Source organism: Stenella coeruleoalba (genome assembly GCF_951394435.1).
Source record: "Stenella coeruleoalba genome assembly, chromosome: 12".
Taxonomy (NCBI): Eukaryota; Metazoa; Chordata; class Mammalia; order Artiodactyla; family Delphinidae; genus Stenella; species Stenella coeruleoalba.
Window position 1 is genome coordinate 58,503,749 of NC_137158.1, and position 18,784 is coordinate 58,522,532.

The 18,784-nt window shown below is 39.7% G+C and overlaps 1 protein-coding gene across 1 annotated transcript in view; it reads right to left on the reverse strand.

Moving 5' to 3' along the window:
* Positions 1 to 18,784, reverse strand: part of SAMD3 (sterile alpha motif domain containing 3) — a 48,379-nt gene that overhangs the window by 14,729 nt on the left and 14,866 nt on the right. The window contains 4 exon segments of the mRNA XM_079939666.1: positions 4,857 to 5,024; positions 10,327 to 10,411; positions 10,666 to 10,754; positions 10,758 to 10,851. Of these exon segments, the coding sequence (XP_079795792.1) occupies positions 4,857 to 5,024; positions 10,327 to 10,411; positions 10,666 to 10,754; positions 10,758 to 10,851 (436 nt within the window).

Below are 18,784 nucleotides of genomic sequence, written 5' to 3' on the forward strand. Positions count from 1 at the left end.
TGTTGTAAGAGCAACTCACCCTATGGATATCCTTACTTAATAGCATATACAAAGACAGACTCCAGATGACTTAAAGATCTAAACATGAAAATGCAAACTATAAACTTAATAAGAAAGAGTAGGAGAATATCTCTGTGACTTAGGGCATGGGAAGGACTGCTTCCTACAAATTAACAAGAAAAAGATGCCAACCCATTAAAAACTGGGCAATGGATCTAAAGAGGTAATTTTCTAAAAGAAGAAACTCAAAAGTCTAACAAACACATGAAGAGATGCTCAGACTCATTAGTTATCAAGGGAAATGCAAATCACAAGAATCAGATTGCACTTTATACCTATTAGACTTGGCAAAACTCACAAGGCTGGCTAGTGCCAAGCAATGGCAGGAAGACAAGGATATGCAGTATTATGGGAGTGAGACTAACAAAATCATTCTAGAAAGTAATTGGTCAGATTAACTACATGCATGCCCTCTGCCCCATCAGCTCCACTTCTTGGTGGACAAGCCAGAGGAATAACACACAGGTGAGTCCATAACCAGACAGGTATAATGGCGTTCTCTGCAGTACAATCCGTTGAGGGGCTTGAGGCAAGGGCTTGTAATAATCGTTACAATCATGGGCTAGAAATATACATAGTAACGTGAATGAGTCTTAAAGAGTGTCGGTGAAAAAGTGAAACACGAATGAGGTATAGAGTACCATTTTCACTGGGTCAAATATGTATAAACCCAAAATCATAGTACACATTTTAGAACACCTTACAAACAAAAAGATACAGATGAAACACAATAGGAGGATTGCCCAAGAGCAGAGGTGGGGAAGAGGGCAGAGAAGAACGAGCACAAAAAGAAGTGAATAGGGCTTCCCTGGTGGCGCAGTGGTTGAGAGTCCGCCTGACGATGCAGGGGACGCGGGTTCGTGCCCCGGTCTGGGAGGATCCCACATGCCACGGAGTGGCTGGGCCCGTGAGCCATGGCCGCTGAGCCTGCGCGTCCAGAGCCTGTGCTCCGCAATGGGAGAGGCCACAACAGTGAGAGGCCCGCATACCGCAAAAAAAAAAGTGAATAGAACAAGAGAAAGGCCTGGCACAGAACAATGACAATAATGTGCCATGAGGTGAGGAGTTTGATTCACTCAACTTTAACACCTGAGGTTTTGCACAAAACATAATACAGTACAAAGTTAATCCCACTACTCTGCATGCAGCTCCACACAATTCCTGTAAGCTTTTATTTAAAACCAGTGTGTCTTCATCATTTAAACAGGACAGTGTTTTCAGCAACTTAAGAAATTACTCAGTTAAGATACAAATGAACTTATTAACAAGACAGAAATAGATTCACAGATATAGAACACAAACTTATGGTTACCAAAGGGGAAAGGGGGTGGGGGAGGGATAAATTAGGAGTTTAACAAATACACACTACTATATATAAAATAGGTAAACAAGGACCTACTGTATAGCACAGGGAACTATATTCAATAGCTTGTAATAAACTATAATGGAAAAGAAACTGAAAAAGAACATATACATATGTGTGTATATATAAATCATTTTGCTGTACACCTGAAACACTGTAAATCAACTATACTTCAATAAAAAAAGAAATTACTCAGTTAATTCTGTTTTGAGAATCTAATTATGTCTCCATTTATAAATACTAGAAGAAGTATAATAAAAGGCAATTAAGCAAAGGAAACAGATTTATCAATTCACAGGGCTACAAGTTGCTTGGACCTAAAGCTAAAAGTCAGATGCATAAGAAGCAATGTCACTTATGTTGCATTTGACAGCATGATTTACAAGCAGCAGTGACATGAGGCCGTGAGGTTGGCAAAGGATTTTTAAACATTGCATTTAAAACCAGTATTTTGTAGGACTGATCTGGAAACAGTCTGGTATTCTGACAAGTATAGCCATCTGCATACCATGGTTATAAGTTTTTTAAGAGCAGAATATGAGGAACCCAGGCATTTTTAAGACTCACGGGTGGATGCTTTGATGCTGCTGAAGCTTTGGGTTTTGTAGCACAGTTTAAGCAGTGCCACGCTGACCTTGAAGACTGAGGGAGGAGGAGGTTGGGGACAAAAGATCTGTGACCTAGGCTCAAACTCACACAACTTCTGCAGCTGCTTGGTTATCTGCAGAAGCCCACGTGACAGGACTAAGAAACACACTGTCCTTCGCTGAGGCATCTACCATCAGTTCTTTGGTAAATTCCTTCCAACCACCAAAGGACAAACAACAGAAACAAAACAAATGAAAAATCTCTTCCTCTCCCTTACTCCTTCCCAAAACCTTCCTCCAGTTTAGCCAAACCCACTTCCCTGCCTTTGAGGGAACGGCCTGCCTCCTGGCTTCTTGCCTGCATCAATATTTTCCATCTCTACAGCACAGGAGATAACTTTTTTCTACATTATGGAAATGCTGTGCCCAGTCAAGAAATTTTAAAAGATGTGAAAGTTGTCACAGTGTATCTTAATCCAACTATCTTTAATTTTCAGAAATCATAAAGACATTAAAAAGGAGCTATCAGAAATTCAAAATGAAGCCCAAAATAATTTAGGCAATTCATCTGAAGTCTAAAATCCCATGAGATAAGTGGTATATTCAATGGATTTGTCCCTCTGCTCTTCTTAGTGTTTTTCCATTTGCTTAATCACCATGGAGGGTACAAAACACAGAAACACACTGTAATGTAATATTCTAGTGTAAAATCTTCTCCATCCTGTAAAGCTTTTGGCTTTACAGAACATGAGGTCATAAACAGGGATGCTACAGTGTTTAAAAGAATCAGCAATTTGTAGCTCCATTTGTAAGAGGGAGGAAAGTAAATCCTTACGAATTAGATTTGCTTGGCAGGAAAAATGTTGCCTCTTCAGATGTGAACAAGGACCTCTTTTTGCCCCAGTTGGCAGGAAGGTCAAAACTAAATTCTGTTGCAACTTAACTCATCTTGGGCCCTGGTACATTCAATCCCTGTTCTTTTTGTAGCAAAGACCCCTGCATGGGCCTTAGTAGGATTCAATTTAGAATTCTGGCACGTCTGCGAGACTCCAAGATAGGAACAACAAAAGGTGCAGTTACATGAAGAATTGAGGTGGTTTTGAGAAAGAACGGAAAGATGATTGTACAAACTGGGTCAGTGATGATGTGTCAACATAGGAGAGGAGCTGCCATTTAGCCTGTGTCCCTCAGGGTGGCCTGTGACCCCCTGGGCTCACCCTTGCTGGGGATACGTGCTACTTTTCCGATTTTACCATTCATCCATTCCAATGAATTTTGGTGGGACGTGCATCAATTTTGGTGGGATGTGGTGGGAAAGAAAGAAAACTGAATTTGTAAAATTTTAATTCATTTATAAAGGAACTCCATTTGTAGTATATGGAAAATCGCATATTTTGAAAATATGCACAATATAATTATGTTCCTTTACAAAGTGGCTTTTTATTTTAAGAATATAAAAGATATTTTAAAATGAACGTAATTCTATCTTATCATGATTTTAGTTTATAATTGCAATATTGCAGTTAAAGTTTCTATAAAATTACGCTAAATTTAGGTAGCTTTCATCTGTCTTGTCTTTTCATCAAAGAGCAGACATAAAATTATATTATCTTAACTGGCTGTCATTTGAAAATCTCTTTGATTTTATAATTATATATAAAATTATATAAAAAAAACTATAATAAGGTATTTCTTTTTATTTATTTATTTGGATCTTTTAGTTGCAGCATGTGAACTCTTAGCTGCGGCATGTGGGATCTAGTTCCTTGACCAGGGATTGAACCCGGGCCCCCTGCATTGGAGTGTGGAGTCTTAGCCACTGGACCACCAGGGATGTCCCAATAAGGTATATCAAAATACTCCTTCATCTAAAATTTTTCTTACTTCTAATGTTGGGATGAACGGTTTACAAAATATGTTAAAAAATATTCCCGTCCCCTGGTGCTTATAAGTAGTGATAATAAAATTGAGATGATCTGACAGGTTGCTCTATTAATATCAAATAACTATACCAGCTGAAGAAGAAAATAGAATATTTACACCAAGTACATTCAGTAACATAAATGTGTCTGTAGTGAAAAATTATATTTACATATTCATGTTCGATTGATGTGAAAATAGATTTTGGGGAGGACATGAGATTTAGCTTCTATAACTTGATAGTTTGGACATCCTTCCTAAGGAGCTCAATCTACTTTATTAGCAGGGGACATTTTTGTTTCTGAGAACACTTGGGGGCTGTGAGGTAGATAAGGAATATTTATAGAATTTCAGATAATTAGGACCCACGTGAACAGTATGTACAGCAAACCCACTGCAGAGGGAGGAATCTCCAGGCCCTGCCTGGGGCCCTTTGCCTGTAGCTCCTCATGGCCGCCTCTGTACACAGCGAGAACAGTATGGGGTTTTGGACCCATGCATGTGGAGTAGCTTCCACCCTGAAACCTTGAAACCAGAAGCAACTTGACCCCTACAATATGAGTATCAAAAACACTTTCTGTAGCAATAAGAACAGCAAGAATACAGGATACATTTTAGGATGAGAGGAAAAGAAATTATTCAAAGATCCAGAACTTTAGGGTTTCTCCAGGTTTTTTGAAGATTGTGAAAGAATAAACTTGCGATGTTCAATAACACTCTCTGCTCCGTTTTTGGAAGTCCTCTTTTGGAAATATTCTCATTCACAAAAACAAAACAGATTTTTTTTTTTTGGTTTCTGACCCACACCTCAAATTTTCAAAAGGATATTTTATTTTGTTTTAATTCTTTTAAATGCTAGTATTTATTATCCCTTAATCAATCAACCAACCAATACATTGTCAGAACAATTAAAGATTCAATCTTACTTTTATCTGGACAATTTTAATTTCATCAAATCTTGTATCAGCAAGAGATTTCCTTGTCTGGCCTCTTCGGTGTCCAAATTTACACTTATTTCTCATCACTTGTTCATCATCTTCTATGGGTCTTCGAACATATTTAAAACGATCTTTGAGGGCTCGTTTCCATAAAAACTGTGTAAAATTATAAAACAGGGCAGTTAATCTTCAAAGAGATTGGAATAATCCTATATAAACAAAATCTTTGTCTACCACCTTTGGGCTTGAAATTATTTTCCCATCACAGTAATAGAAATAATATATCTATTCTTCTATTTATCCTCACAATAATCTTGTGATAACACTATAAATATATACATATATTGATATTTTGTATAGTACATAGCTATATATGTGTGTGTGTGTATGTGTGTAGTTATATAAAATGTCATATAGCTAAATATACTAGCTCTTGAGTCTAGATTTCTTAATTCCTAAAATTGGATACCTTCCACTTTAGTGTCTCCACAATGCACTCCACTTTCCCGTCAGATTCTAGAAGAACTGGTACTGGCTCATGCATATATGGACTGACACGCTTTCTTTAAATGCATCATCAGATGAAGCAGCCTGTGCAACAGAGGAGAGGAAGAGATGGTGCCATTTGGGGAACTGCCAAGAGTTGTGCATGGCAGGAACAGAGAGCTCAAGATGTGGAAGGGTAGAAGATGCAGAAAATAGAGAAGTCAGCCCCATCCTGAAGGGCATGGTTACCCCAAAAAGAGCTTCAAGGTAATTGGGAACCAGATCCTTTCAAACCCCTCTCTGTGGACAGAGAAGTTCTCTTCTAGAGCGATGGTTCTCAAACTTCCGCCTGAATGACAATTCTTGGAGGATCTGTTAAAACACAGGTTGCTGGGTCCTACCCTCAGAGCCTCTAATTCAGTAGGTCAGGGGCAGGGCTGAGGATCTGCATTTCTTCCAAGTTCCCGAGGGGCGATGCTGACGCTGCTTACCCAGACTCTAGAGGTTCTGCTTCAGCAGGTCTGAGAGGAGCCCAGATGTCTGTAGCCTTTAAAGCTTTGTAGAAAATGGCTGCAGAGCTGGGTTAGGAAGTCCTCTTAGGCCACATTGAGTGGGAAGTGTGGATGGTCAGACTGTGCTCTGGGAGAATCTGTCTGGCATGTGGACAGCTTGGAAGACCAGAGACATGTTTAACAACTTGGGGACACACCTGGGCTTCTTCCTCAACACACCAACACTGCTAACATTCTTTCCCTCTGCTGGGCCTTTGGTTTTGGCCTGAAAAGCTCTGTCCCTCTCCTCACCTACCCTGCTGGTATCTAGGTAAAGCTTGCTCTGTTTCCAGATCTCAGCTCAGCCATCACTCCCTTACAGCCTCCCTAACAGTTCACTTCCCTTGGTTTTCAGGCTCACCTTTCCTTGTCAACACTTATCACACTGGTAGTTTACCCTCATCTATGTGATGTTTTTGTTTCTTTTCTTTTTTGTTCTTTTCATTCTTCCTCTATTCAAGTTTCACCTTCCTTTCTTCCTTCCTTCCATTCTTTCCTTCCCCTAGGCTGTGAGCACATGAAGAAGGTCTTGAGTCTACTTTGCTCACCAAACCCAGCACAGTGCTTGGGGCATCTTGGAAACTATAAACACTAGATGCCTTGTGTCTGTCCTCTGTGAAGCACATGGGCCCAGGTGTTGAGCAACAGACTAGAAGCAAGACTCTGAGTCTTGGTCTTGCTTGGTAAGTATTTCACTGTGTGAGGAGTGGCCAAATCTAGCCTCAAGGCTTCTTTTCAGCCCCTCATCTTCCCTGCAATGCCATGCACTTGAATAGGCCCAAGAGTGGGTGCAGGGAAAGAAACGGCCATTTGTAGCTACACAGGCCCATATTTGCCTCCTAGTCTTGGCCACTAGATGGGTTAAGTCACTGGGTGACTTTGGGCATATCTTATGAGCTCGGGCAAATGGGAATGCCACTGAGATCATGTTAGTCCAGCGTCTGGCACTTAGATTTTGTCATTCCCGGTTCCTCGGTTTAAGTCTCAATAAGAGCTATTCCCTGCCCCTGAGAAAGCACTGGGACCTAAGTTGGAAAGACCCAGGATCCTGGACTAGCTCCAGTACGTATTAGCTAAGAAATCTTCAACAAGTAATCCCTCAGCCTTAGTTTCTTTAACTATAATGGAATAAGAAGATTAGTCCTGTCAACTGCACTGGGTTAGGGGGAGACTCAAATGAAGAGCTACTTCATGGAAGACATTTCTAAACTAGAATGTAAAACCCTTGGCAGCCCTGGTGAGGAGGACTGGGGCTTGGGGGTTGGGAAGGCAGCTTCGGCCCCAATTAAGCGCCTTGGTATGTATGAGTCAGAGATGCTTCCTCACCTCCCACAGGCTTGTGGGTCTGGACACTGACGCTGCTGTTTTACAACAGCACAGAAATAATGGATGGCTTGTGTTTTTCTTAGCCCTGAAATCTGAACTAGTACAAATACATTTTTTCCCCCTCATGTTTCCCACAGCTCTTAAGGGCCTCTACACCTGCGGATTTGTTGGGAGGTATCACAGCAATCAATTGCTAGGACAGTTTTAAATTGCCAATGTCTTCTTTCCAGCCTCTCCCTTCTCTCCTTAGCAAGTATCGGATAGGAACAAAAAAAGGGCCAGTCAATGCAGTGGTCTACATGAGCACTCGATCAAGGGGTGCGCCCTGAGCATCTGCTACCTGCGTGGCACAGGGAAATCCTGACACAGATGCCACAATAGAAAATCTTTTTGTCATTGAACAGTCATCCTTCTTCTCCATGCTTTTCCAGCTAGAGAGGGTGTGGAAAGAGCTACATAGACACAGCTCTCCTCCAATCACTCTGAAATAAAACACAACCCTGAAGTTATGGCCTCCTGAACGGATATGTGAAAAGTCCACATATCACCAGCAGATCTTCCCCTAACATTGTAAACCCAAATATAATCATTAGGAAATATTTAGACAAACCCAAAATGTGAATCATCGTACAAGGCAACTGGACTAGGCTTGTCCAAAAAAAGAAAATATCATGGGGAAAAAAAAAAAAAAAGGTAGGGGAACTATCCTAGAGACAAAAAGAAATTAAAGAGACATAGTAACTACATGGAATGCATAATCTTTGATTAGATGTTATAGCCAAAAATCCATTTTAAAACTTTGTTTCAATAATTGAAGAAACAGGGATATGGATTGTATATGATATTATGCAATTATTGTTAATTCTTTTGGTATAAAAATGGTATTGTGGTTAGGTAGGAGATTGTCCTTATCCTTATAAGATATATGCTGGGGTATTTAGGAGTGGCAACTGTGACTTGCTTTTTTTCAGATGCTCCGTCAAAACAAACAAATAAATATGAGAAAGGAAAAGTAAATGTGGCAAAATGGTAATACCTAGTGAATCTAGATCAGTGATTTTCAATCATCGGAGATTTTGCCCCCCGCCCAGGATACATCTGGCAATGTTTGGAGACACGGCTGGTTGTTACATCAGTGTGGGTGAAGGGGTGCTATTCACACTTAGCGAGTGCCAGGGATGCTGCCAAGTACCCTACGAGGCAGAGGACAGCCCACACCACAAAGAAGTATCCACCCAAAACGCAACACTGCCCAGACTAAGAAACCCTGAGCTACATAAAGGGTACATGGCTGTTCACTGCAGCAGGCTTTCAACTCCTGTGTAGATTTGAAAACTTTTGAAATAAAAAGTTGAGAATATCAGTATCTTGTAATAACCTATGGTGGAAAATAATCTGTAAAAAATATATATACATATAAATATAACTGAATCAGTTTGCTATACATCTGAAACTAACACAATATTATAAATCAACTATACTTCAATTAAAAAAAGTTGAGAATAAAGTTAGTCCTAAAAATGACCAAATGCTTCCTTGCTGTGTGCATGCTCTCTCTCTCTCTCTCTCTCTCTCTCTCTCACACACACACACACACACACACACACACACACACACAGTGTGTATCTTGAAGACACACACTGTGTCTTCAAGAAAGTACAGCAAAAAATTCTTCTCAGAGATATCTGCTATAATAAGGTGCAAAAGACATCTATCTTATTTAGATAAGACTACCAATGTATGCGCATACAGCATATAGAGATATAAGGACTAATAGACAGCAAATCTTATGTACACAAAGCTATAATTCCCCACAATTGTCCCTTAAATCATATAGTTCCAGTGTCACAATACACTCAATTTTTTTAACCATCTTAACTATTTTTAAGTGTACAGCTCAGTAGAGTTAAGCATACTCACATTGTTGGGCAATGGATATCCCAGGCTTTTAAAGCCAAGAGACTTGCAGACCCAGAGAACAAAGCTTGTATTGAAACCTCTAGAGCAGTGTTTCCCAGCCCTGACTGCACATCGGAATCATCTGGGGAACTTTAAGGTGCCAGGGTCTCTTCTCCAGACCAACTAAACCAGAATCTCTGGGGATCCTGATGTGCAGCCCGAGTTGAGAACTGCTGCCCCAGAACACCTCCAGGATCTGTTTTTGTCAGAACAGCAGAGATGTGAGAGGGCCAGGTGAGGCTGCAAGTCAAGACCTCAAAAGCAGACCACTTCTCCACTGGGTCTAAACAAAGGCAAGAACCACTTTATTGATGAAAGCACTGATGTAGGTGCAGTCACAGCCTTCTCCTTCCACGCATCGCATCTCTTAAAACCCTTCCTAGAGACTCATCTTTACACATGAGATTCCAAACAGCTTTCAGAGAGAGACAGAACGATGATGACAGAGAGAGAGAAAGAAGATGAAGAAGGATGAGGAGGGATGAACAGGGGCACACAGCGGATTTTTAGAGCAGTGAAAATAGTATAGATATACAGGATACAATAATGATGGATACATTTGTCTAATGGCAGAGAATGTACTACACCAAGAGTGAAACTTAACGTAACCTATAGACTTTGGGTAATAACGATGTGTCAGTATAGGTTCATCTACTGTAACAAATGTACCCCTCTGGTTGGGGATGTTGATAATGGGAGAGGCTGGCATGTGTGGGTCAGGAGGGAGATGGGAAATCTCTGTACCTTTCACTCAATTTTGCTGTGTACCTAAAACTGCTCTAAAAAATAAAGTGTTTTTTTTTTTTTAAAGAAGACAAAGGAACACAGAGAGACACAGAGAAGTCATCAAAAAGAACAGAGCTAGAGGGGATAGAGAGAGATAGAAAGAAAGACCAAAACTTAGAACAAAACAGGGACTGACAGCAAGAGACAGAAGAGACGGCCAAAGGAACAGAATCAGAGAGAGACCAGACACAGTCAGAGAAATTGACAGAGAAAGAGAAACAGATAGACCCAGATAAACAGACAGAAAGAGACTGAGCAAAGGGGAAAGAGGCATGAGAATACTGGACAATACAAGGTTCTTATTTTAAGAAAGGTTGAGAGAAACAGAAGGGCCCCACGCTGTCACTTACAAAGCCACAGCCGTCCTCATCCAGGAAAGGGTGGGCCTGCAGCAGGGCGCTGACCACGTCGTTATACTGCTGGGTGGTGGGGTACCTGTTCGGTGCGACAGGGAGGATATTTTTCATTTCAAGAAGCCCACGTTCCTCCTCCTAAGATGAGTCTAAATTACATTCACTTTTCTTCAAATCGTTCTATATGACAATGTAGACATTCAAATGTTGGGCCATGTTGGACTTACTACCAATATGTCATGCAAAATCTGAAGACAATTGGTTCCAAAGGAATTCAAGTCTACTCTGAAAACACACCCTCTACCGAAGCAGCAAGTCTGCCCTGTTATTACTCACAGCGAGCCTTCCAGATACTTCGTCATGTCAGCCTGGAGAAACTCAATGATCCGTATCCTCATGCTGTGATCAGGACACTTCTGTTCTGCTCACATGCATTTGACGTCATAAGGAAACTCTGGTAAAACATAGGACTTAGTCCATTGTAAGGCTTTATTCCCTGTTAGAACCTGTTTCACATTCCTTCTGTTAAATAAGAACACACAAAGAGTGAAATTCTGCTTCAAATATATGCAACTTATTCTCTACACCCTGAGAACTTATGATAGAAACCACTTTCTTGAGACCTAAATATATGGAAGTCATCAATCCATCTTCCATCCAATCATCTACCTGCAAATGTTTGAGGCCTCATCGGGTATCTCTGTTTTCTTTCCCTTTGCACACACATGAATACTTGTCATCCTGGAGAAAAATGTCATAACAGTATAGACTATAGAATAAAGTCTGAAGTTGGAAAGAATATTGATCCATATATCTTGAAGAGTTAATACGTAATGCATAGCTCAAAACTAAACAAGGTATCTAACTAAAAGAGAGTAAATTGCAATTCAGCAAAGCAAATGAGGCATACGATAAAGGCTTAGCACCTGATTCAGAAAATTCTTCTAATTAACTTATTTGGCTTCTGTTTGTAGTGAAATACAAGGGTCACTTAATTTAGTTGTTCTTGGCTATTTTAATAAGGTAAACTTGGTCTCTAAATTTAAAATAAGTATCAGATATTCTGATCCATTCAGAATAAGTTGCTACAAAAGGCTATAGAAAATGATAGCTACAGAAAGCAGATCATTTTGCAATCCATGGTTGCCTGGGGCTGGGAATGGAGTGAAGATTGACTGAAAAAAGGACACCAGGGAATTTTTAGGGTGATGAAAGCATTCCAAAATGGATTGTGACAATGGCTGCACACCCGCATAAATCTGCTAAAATTAACTGAGCTGTATACTTTAATGGGTGAATTTTATGTTATGAAAATTATACCTCAATAAGGTTTTTTATAAAATTAAATATCAGAACCACTTTAAAACCTTAAAGTTAGTGATTGATCCAGTGTATAAAAAGTAAAATTTCCAAGCAAGTTACCAGAGATAATAGATAGCTTTTAATCCATTTCACTAATAGGATTGATTGGAATGGAAGTGAAGTAATAGAGGCAAACCAAGCAGAAGACAAAGAAAGATTTCCTAAGTTAACTTAAGCAGGTTAATTTCCTGGTACAGGCGTGGAAGCCTTAGTAGTCCAAATAAAATTCAGATGAGCTTTGAAAGGCCAGGTTTCCTTTAGAATTTTAGGTCATATTTTGTAAGAATGCAAGAGGTATAATGAAACATGGGGAATAAAGAAAAGAGGAGAAAGAACTCTCCTCTCTTTTAATGATAAGCTTTCTCCTTTTTTTCCCTCTTTGGCAGTAACTGCATCAGCAATGAAAATATGTCCTGGCTAAATGAGCACACCGATAATTTCAACGCTGGCTTCAGTACAGCAACAGGCCGTTCCCAGAAGAAATTTTTGCCTCAGCCCAAATTATTTTCCAGTGTTCCTCTCTCATTTCATTCATTTACTCAACCAATATTTATTGGGGTGTACTAGGTGGCAAATACTCTTCTACAATCCCTATTTCCTTTCCTATTCTATTCTATTATTTCTTTCTCCCATGATCTCTCCCTTATCTACTTAAACCGAGGGTGTAACGTAATGGCAAGTTTTGTTTGCTGTATTTTGTGCCTTCCCAAGATTTCTGAAAGGTGCTGCAACTGTGCAGGTGTTAAACTTGGCTTCAGTACAAGATTTTAACATCTATCTCCTTTTCCTCAGGAGTTTCAAGCTCATTTAGCTGCATGACCCCTTTAGACTTGTGAGGTTGCCATGTCTTATTCAGTACCACATCAATGGATAACTTCCACATTCCAATGCTATAAAATAAGGCTGGAGGCAATTTTTACCTTCTTGTTCTATATATTTTTTCTGTATGTCTTTTCAACATCAGGGTAGGCACTATATAGCATGGTCTTATTTCTGTCCAATACCTAGAATGTAACTAGACACATACAAGCTCTATCAAAGCCAGATATTCCATCTTGCTCCTAATTAGACAAAATCAGGGGCATCAAATTTTCCTTTTCTTTACATTAAAACAATTTAACAAGATATTTGGGGAGTGAATAGAATACAAGCTATGCTAACTAATACAAGTCAAAACTAGTATTATACAGAATACTAGAATCAGAAATTAAAAATACACTCTAATTTAGGTGCAGATAACTGCAGGCACAATCACTTCCCATCCATAAAACAATATTTGCACTGGATTTCAAAAACATTACTATGAGGTTAAGATTATTCATATCTTTATTTAGGTAGAGTTGGGCAGAACACCCTAGAAGTCAGCTTAAAGTAAGTGCACAGAGCGGAAAAAATTCCCAGACTAAGAGGATGCTGATATTTCTGTTCCTACCTCAGAACCAGTGCCCTTCAATAAGATACCACCACAGAACAAAGATCTTTAATCCAGTGGGTCTCAACCCTGGGTACACAGTACAATCATCTGGAGAGCTTTTAAAACATGTTAATGGCTAGGACTGATCCCAGTCTAACTAATCAGAGTCTATTGCACTTAACACTCAGTATGTATGTAGAGTTTATATTTCTAATAAAATAAAACTTACAATAAGGTTAAGCTGACACATATGATAATTAATAGTATTATTACTGCAGTATGTGCTAATTAAAAAAAATTATGAGGTGGAGGTTCTCATGAAAAAGCTCATTGACTGAGTTGAGTCAAGACGGTGTACTAGGAGGACGTGGAATTCGTGTCTCCTCACAACTAGGGCACCTACCAGGCACCAGTGGGGGACCACAGACACCTAAAGGGATGGGAGGAACCCCCAGTGTCCGGGTAGGATGTGGGGCGTGGGGGGAGTGCAGGAGGAGTAGAAGTGGAGGCAGGATTGGACTGGTGCCCCTGAGGGGCGGCTGGGGGAGGGGAAGGGATCCCATGCCTGCAGGGGGAAATTCGGGAACCACTGGGAGGGCAGAGGATCAAAAGGGAGCGTGGCCAGGTTTCCCCTGCCCACTTGGACCCCCAGGAACCTGCTAAGATCCCAAGCCTGATCCTCTGCCCACGTAGACTCCCTCCAGCCACATGGGTCCTAAGGGAATGGGAGGGAGGGAAGGGGGAGCAAAATTAAAGGCCGGACCTCCAGGACTGGCACCCTGAGGGGTGGCTGGGGGAGGGGAGGAGTTCCTACACCCAGCGGGACCCACCCATGGTTAGGGGTCCAGGGTCGACAGGGGAGACCCTGGTGGAGACTGTGGGGGAGGCATGTGAAGAAATGGAAAGGAATGGGGCCAGCGCTTTCCCTGTCCACTTAGGCTCTGGGGAGCCTGTTGGGTCTAAACCCCACCCACACACCCTCACCCAGGGCCCTACCTCCAAACTCGGAACTCCACACTCCAGAGGCCCTCCTTTCCACGCACTGCCTCTCCCCTCCCATTCTGAGCAGGTCCTAAGCAGAGGCCTGGCCCCACACTCAAAGGTCACCCCCCACCTGCCTAGGTCCTGCCCCACCTTAAACCCCACCCCCTGCTTAAATTCCCCGCCCATAGCCAAGGTTTTATTTGTTTCTTTATTTTTTCTTCTTTTAGACTGGGGTTCTGTTATACCTTGTGGATTCATTGTTGTTGATACTTTTATATTTTTATTTTTCCTAATAAATCTCTTATTTTTCTAATTTTATTTTATTCTTTTTACTTTGTTAGTGATCTCTCCTTTTGGCTTGTTCCCTGCCCCCCCCCCACACACACCTTTTTTATTTTATTTTTTTCCTTTTTTCTGTTGTGGTTTTGTTTTACCTTGTTGTAGTTGTTTCAATTATAGTTTTATTTTTCCTGATATATCTTTTATCTTTCTAATTTTATTTTATTTTTATTCTTTGATATTGCACTGGTCCTTTTTTTCTTTCATTCTTCCTTTTTTTTTTTTTTTTTAACCATGCCAGGAAGCTTGCAAGATCTTGGTTCCCAGGCCAGAGGTTGGGCCCGAGCTCCTGTGGTGGGAGCTCCGAGTCCAAACTGCTGGCCTAACAGAGAACCTCAGACCCCAGGGAATATCAGAGTGAGGCCTCATGGAGGTCCTCATCTCAGCACCAAGACCCGGCTCTATCCAACTGCCTGCAAACTCCAGTGCTGGACGTCTCAGGCCAAACAAGCAGTAAGAAAGGAATACAGTACCACCCATCAAAAAAAAAAAAAAAAATGAAATGACAAAAAAATTTGTAACAGATGAAGGAGCAAGGTAAAAACCTACAAGACCAAATAAATGAAGACAAAATAGGCAACCTACCTGCAAAAGAATTCAGAGTAATGATAATAAAGATGATCCAAAATCATGGAAACAGAATGGAGAAAATACAGGAAACATTTAACAAGGATCTAGAACAACTGAAGAGCAAACAGTGAGGAACAACACAATTACTGAAATTAAAAATACTCTAGAAGGTATCAATAATACAATAACTGAGACAGAAGAATGCATAAGTGAGCTGGAAGATAAAATGGTGGAAATAACTGCCAGGGTGAAGAATAAAGAGAAAAGAATAAAAAGAATGGAGGACAGTCTCAGAGACTCTGGGACAACATTAAACGCACTAACATTCGAATTATGGGGTCCCAGAAGAAGAGTTAAAGAAAGGGTCTGAGAAAATATTTGAAGAGATTATAGTTGAAAACCTCCCTAACATGGGAAAGGAAATTGTCAACCAAGTCCAGGAAGCACAGAGAGTACCATACAGGATAAACCCAAAGAGAAACAAGACAAGACACATATTAATCAAACTATCAAAAATTAAATACAAAGAAAAATATTGAAAGCAGCAAGGGAAAAACAACAAATACCATACAAGGGAATCCCCATAAGGTTAACAGCTGATCTTTCAGCAGAAGCTCTGCAAGCCAGAAGGGAGTGGCAGGACCTATTTAAAGTGATGAAACATAAAAACCTACAACCAAGATTACTCTACCCAGCAAGGATCTCATTCAGATTTGACAGAGAAATCAAAAGCTTTACAGACAAGCAAAAGTTAAGAGAATTCAGCACCACCAAACCAGCTTTACAACAAATGCTAAAGGAATTTCTCCAGGCCAGAAACACAAGAGAAGGAAAAGACCTGCAATAACAAACCCAAAACAAGAAAATGGTAATAGGAACATATATATCGAGAATTAACTTAAACGTAAATGGATTAAATGTTCCAATCAAAAGACATAGACTGGCTGAATGGACACAAAAACAAGACCTGTATATATGCTGTCTACAAGAGACCCACTTCACACCTAGGGACACATACAGACTGAAAGGGAGGTGATGGAAAAAGATATTCCATGCAAATGGAAATCAAAAGAAAGCTGGAGTAGCAATTCTCATATCAGACAAAATAGACTTTAAAGTAAAGACTATTACAAGAGACAAAGAAGGACACTACATGATGATCAAGGGATCAAGAGGAAGATATAACAATTGTCAATATTTATGCACCCAACATAGGAGCACCTCAGTACATAAGGCAAATGCTAACAGCCATAAAAGGGGAAACTGACAGTAACACAATAATAGTAGGAGACTTTAACACCCCACTTTCACCAATGGACAGATCATCCAAAATGAAAATAAATAAGGAAACACAAGCTTTAAATGACACATTAAAGAAGATGGACTTAATTGATATTTATAGGACATTCCATCCAAAAACAACAGAATACACTTTCTTCTCAAGTGTTCATGGAACATTTTCCAGGATAGATCATATCTTGGGTCACAAATCAAGCCTTGGTAAATTTAAGAAAATTGAAATCATATCAATCATCCTTTCCGACCACAACGCTATGAGACTAGATATCAATTAAAGGAAAAAAACTGTTAAAAATACAAATACATGGAGGCTAAACAATGCACTACTAAATAACCAAGAGATCACCGAAGAAATCAAAGAGGAAATCAAAAAATACCTAGAAACAAAGGACAGTGAAAACACGATGACCCAAAACCTATGGGATGCAGCAAAAGCAGTTCTAAGAGGGAACTTTATAACAATACAATCCTACCTCAAGAAACAAGAAACACCTCAAATAAACAACCTAACCTTACACCTAAAGCAATTACAGAAAGAAGAACAAAAAAACCCCAAAGTTAGCAGAAGGAAAGAAATCATAAAGATCAGATCAGAAATAAATGAAAAAGAAATGAAAGAAACAAACTGAAAACTCGTTCTTTGAGATGATAAACAAAATTGATAAACCATTAGCCAGACTTATCAAGAAAAAAAGGGAGAAGACTCAAATCAATAGAATTAGAAATGAAAAAGAAGTACAACTGACACTGCAGAAATACAAGGATCATGAGAGATAACTACAAGCAGCTATATGCCAATCAAATGGACAACCTGGAAGAAATGACAAATTATTAGAAAAGCACAACCTTCTGAGACTGAACCAGGAAGAAATAGAAAATATAAACAGACCAATCACAAGCAGTGAAATTGAAACTGTGATTAAAAATCTTCCAACAAACAAAAGCTCAGGACCAGATGGCTTCACAGAAGAATTCTATCCAACATTTAGAGAAGAGCTAACACCTATCCTTCTCAAACTCTTCCCAAAATATGGCAGAGGGAGGAACACTCCCAAGCTCATTCTACGAGGCCACCATCACCCTGATACCAAAACCAGACAAAGATGTCACAAAGAAAGAAAACTACAGGCCTATGTCACTGATGAACATAGATGCAAAAATCCTCAACAAAATACTAGCAAACAGAATCCAACAGCACATTAAAAGGATCATACACCATGATCAAGTGGGGTTATCTCAGGAATGTAAGGATTCTTCAATATATGTAAATCAATCAATGTGATACACCATATTAACAAATTGAAGGATAAAAACCATACGATCAGCTCAATAGATGCAGAAAAAGCTTTTGACAAAATTTAACACCCATTTATGATAAAAACCCTCCAGAAAGTAGGCATAGAGGGAACTTACCTCAAAATAATAAAGGCCATATGTGACAAACCCACAGCCAACATCATTCTCAATGGTGAAAAACTGAAACCATTTCCACTAGACCAGGAACATGACAAGGTTGCCCACTCTCACCACTATTATTCAACATAGTTTTGGAAGTTTTACCCACAGCCATCAGAGAAGTAAAAGAAATAAAAGGAATCCAAATCGGAAAAGAAGTAAAACTGTCACTGTTTGTAGATGACAGGATACTACACATAGAGAATCCTAAAGACTCTACCAGAAAACTACTAGAGCTAATCAATGAAATTGGTAAAGTAGCAGGATACAAAATTAATTGCACAGAAATCTCTTGCATTCCTATACGCTACTGATGAAAGATGTGAAAGAGAAATTAAGGAAGCACTCCAATTTACCACTGCAACAAAAAGAATAAAATACCTAGGAATAAACCTACCTAGTGAGACAAAAGACCTGTATGCAGAAAACTATAAGACACTGATGAAAGAAATTAAAGATGATACAAACACATGGAGAGATATACCATGTTCTTGGATTGGAAGAATCAACATTGTGAAAATGACTATACTACCCAAAGCAATCTACACCTTCAATGCAATCCCTATCAAATTACCAATGGCATTTTTCACAGAACTAGAACAAAAAATTTCACAATTTGTATGGAAACACAAAAGACCCCGAATAGCCAAAGCAATCTTGAGAAAGAAAAACAGAGCCTGAAGAATTAGGCTCCCTGACTTCAGACTATACTGCAAAGCTACAGTAATCAAGACAGTATGGTACTGGCACAAAAACAGAAATATAGATCAATGGAACAGGAGAGAAAGCCCAGAGATAAACCCATGCACATATGGTCACCTTATATTTGATATAGAGGTAAGAATATACAATGGAGAAAAGACAGCCTCTTCAATAAGTGGTGCTGGGAAAACTGGACAGCTACATGTAAAAGAATGGAATTAGATCACTCCCTAACATCATACACAAAAATAAACTCAAAATGGACTAAAGACTTAAATGTAAGGCCAGATACCATAAAACTCTTAGAGGAAAACATAGGCAGAACACACT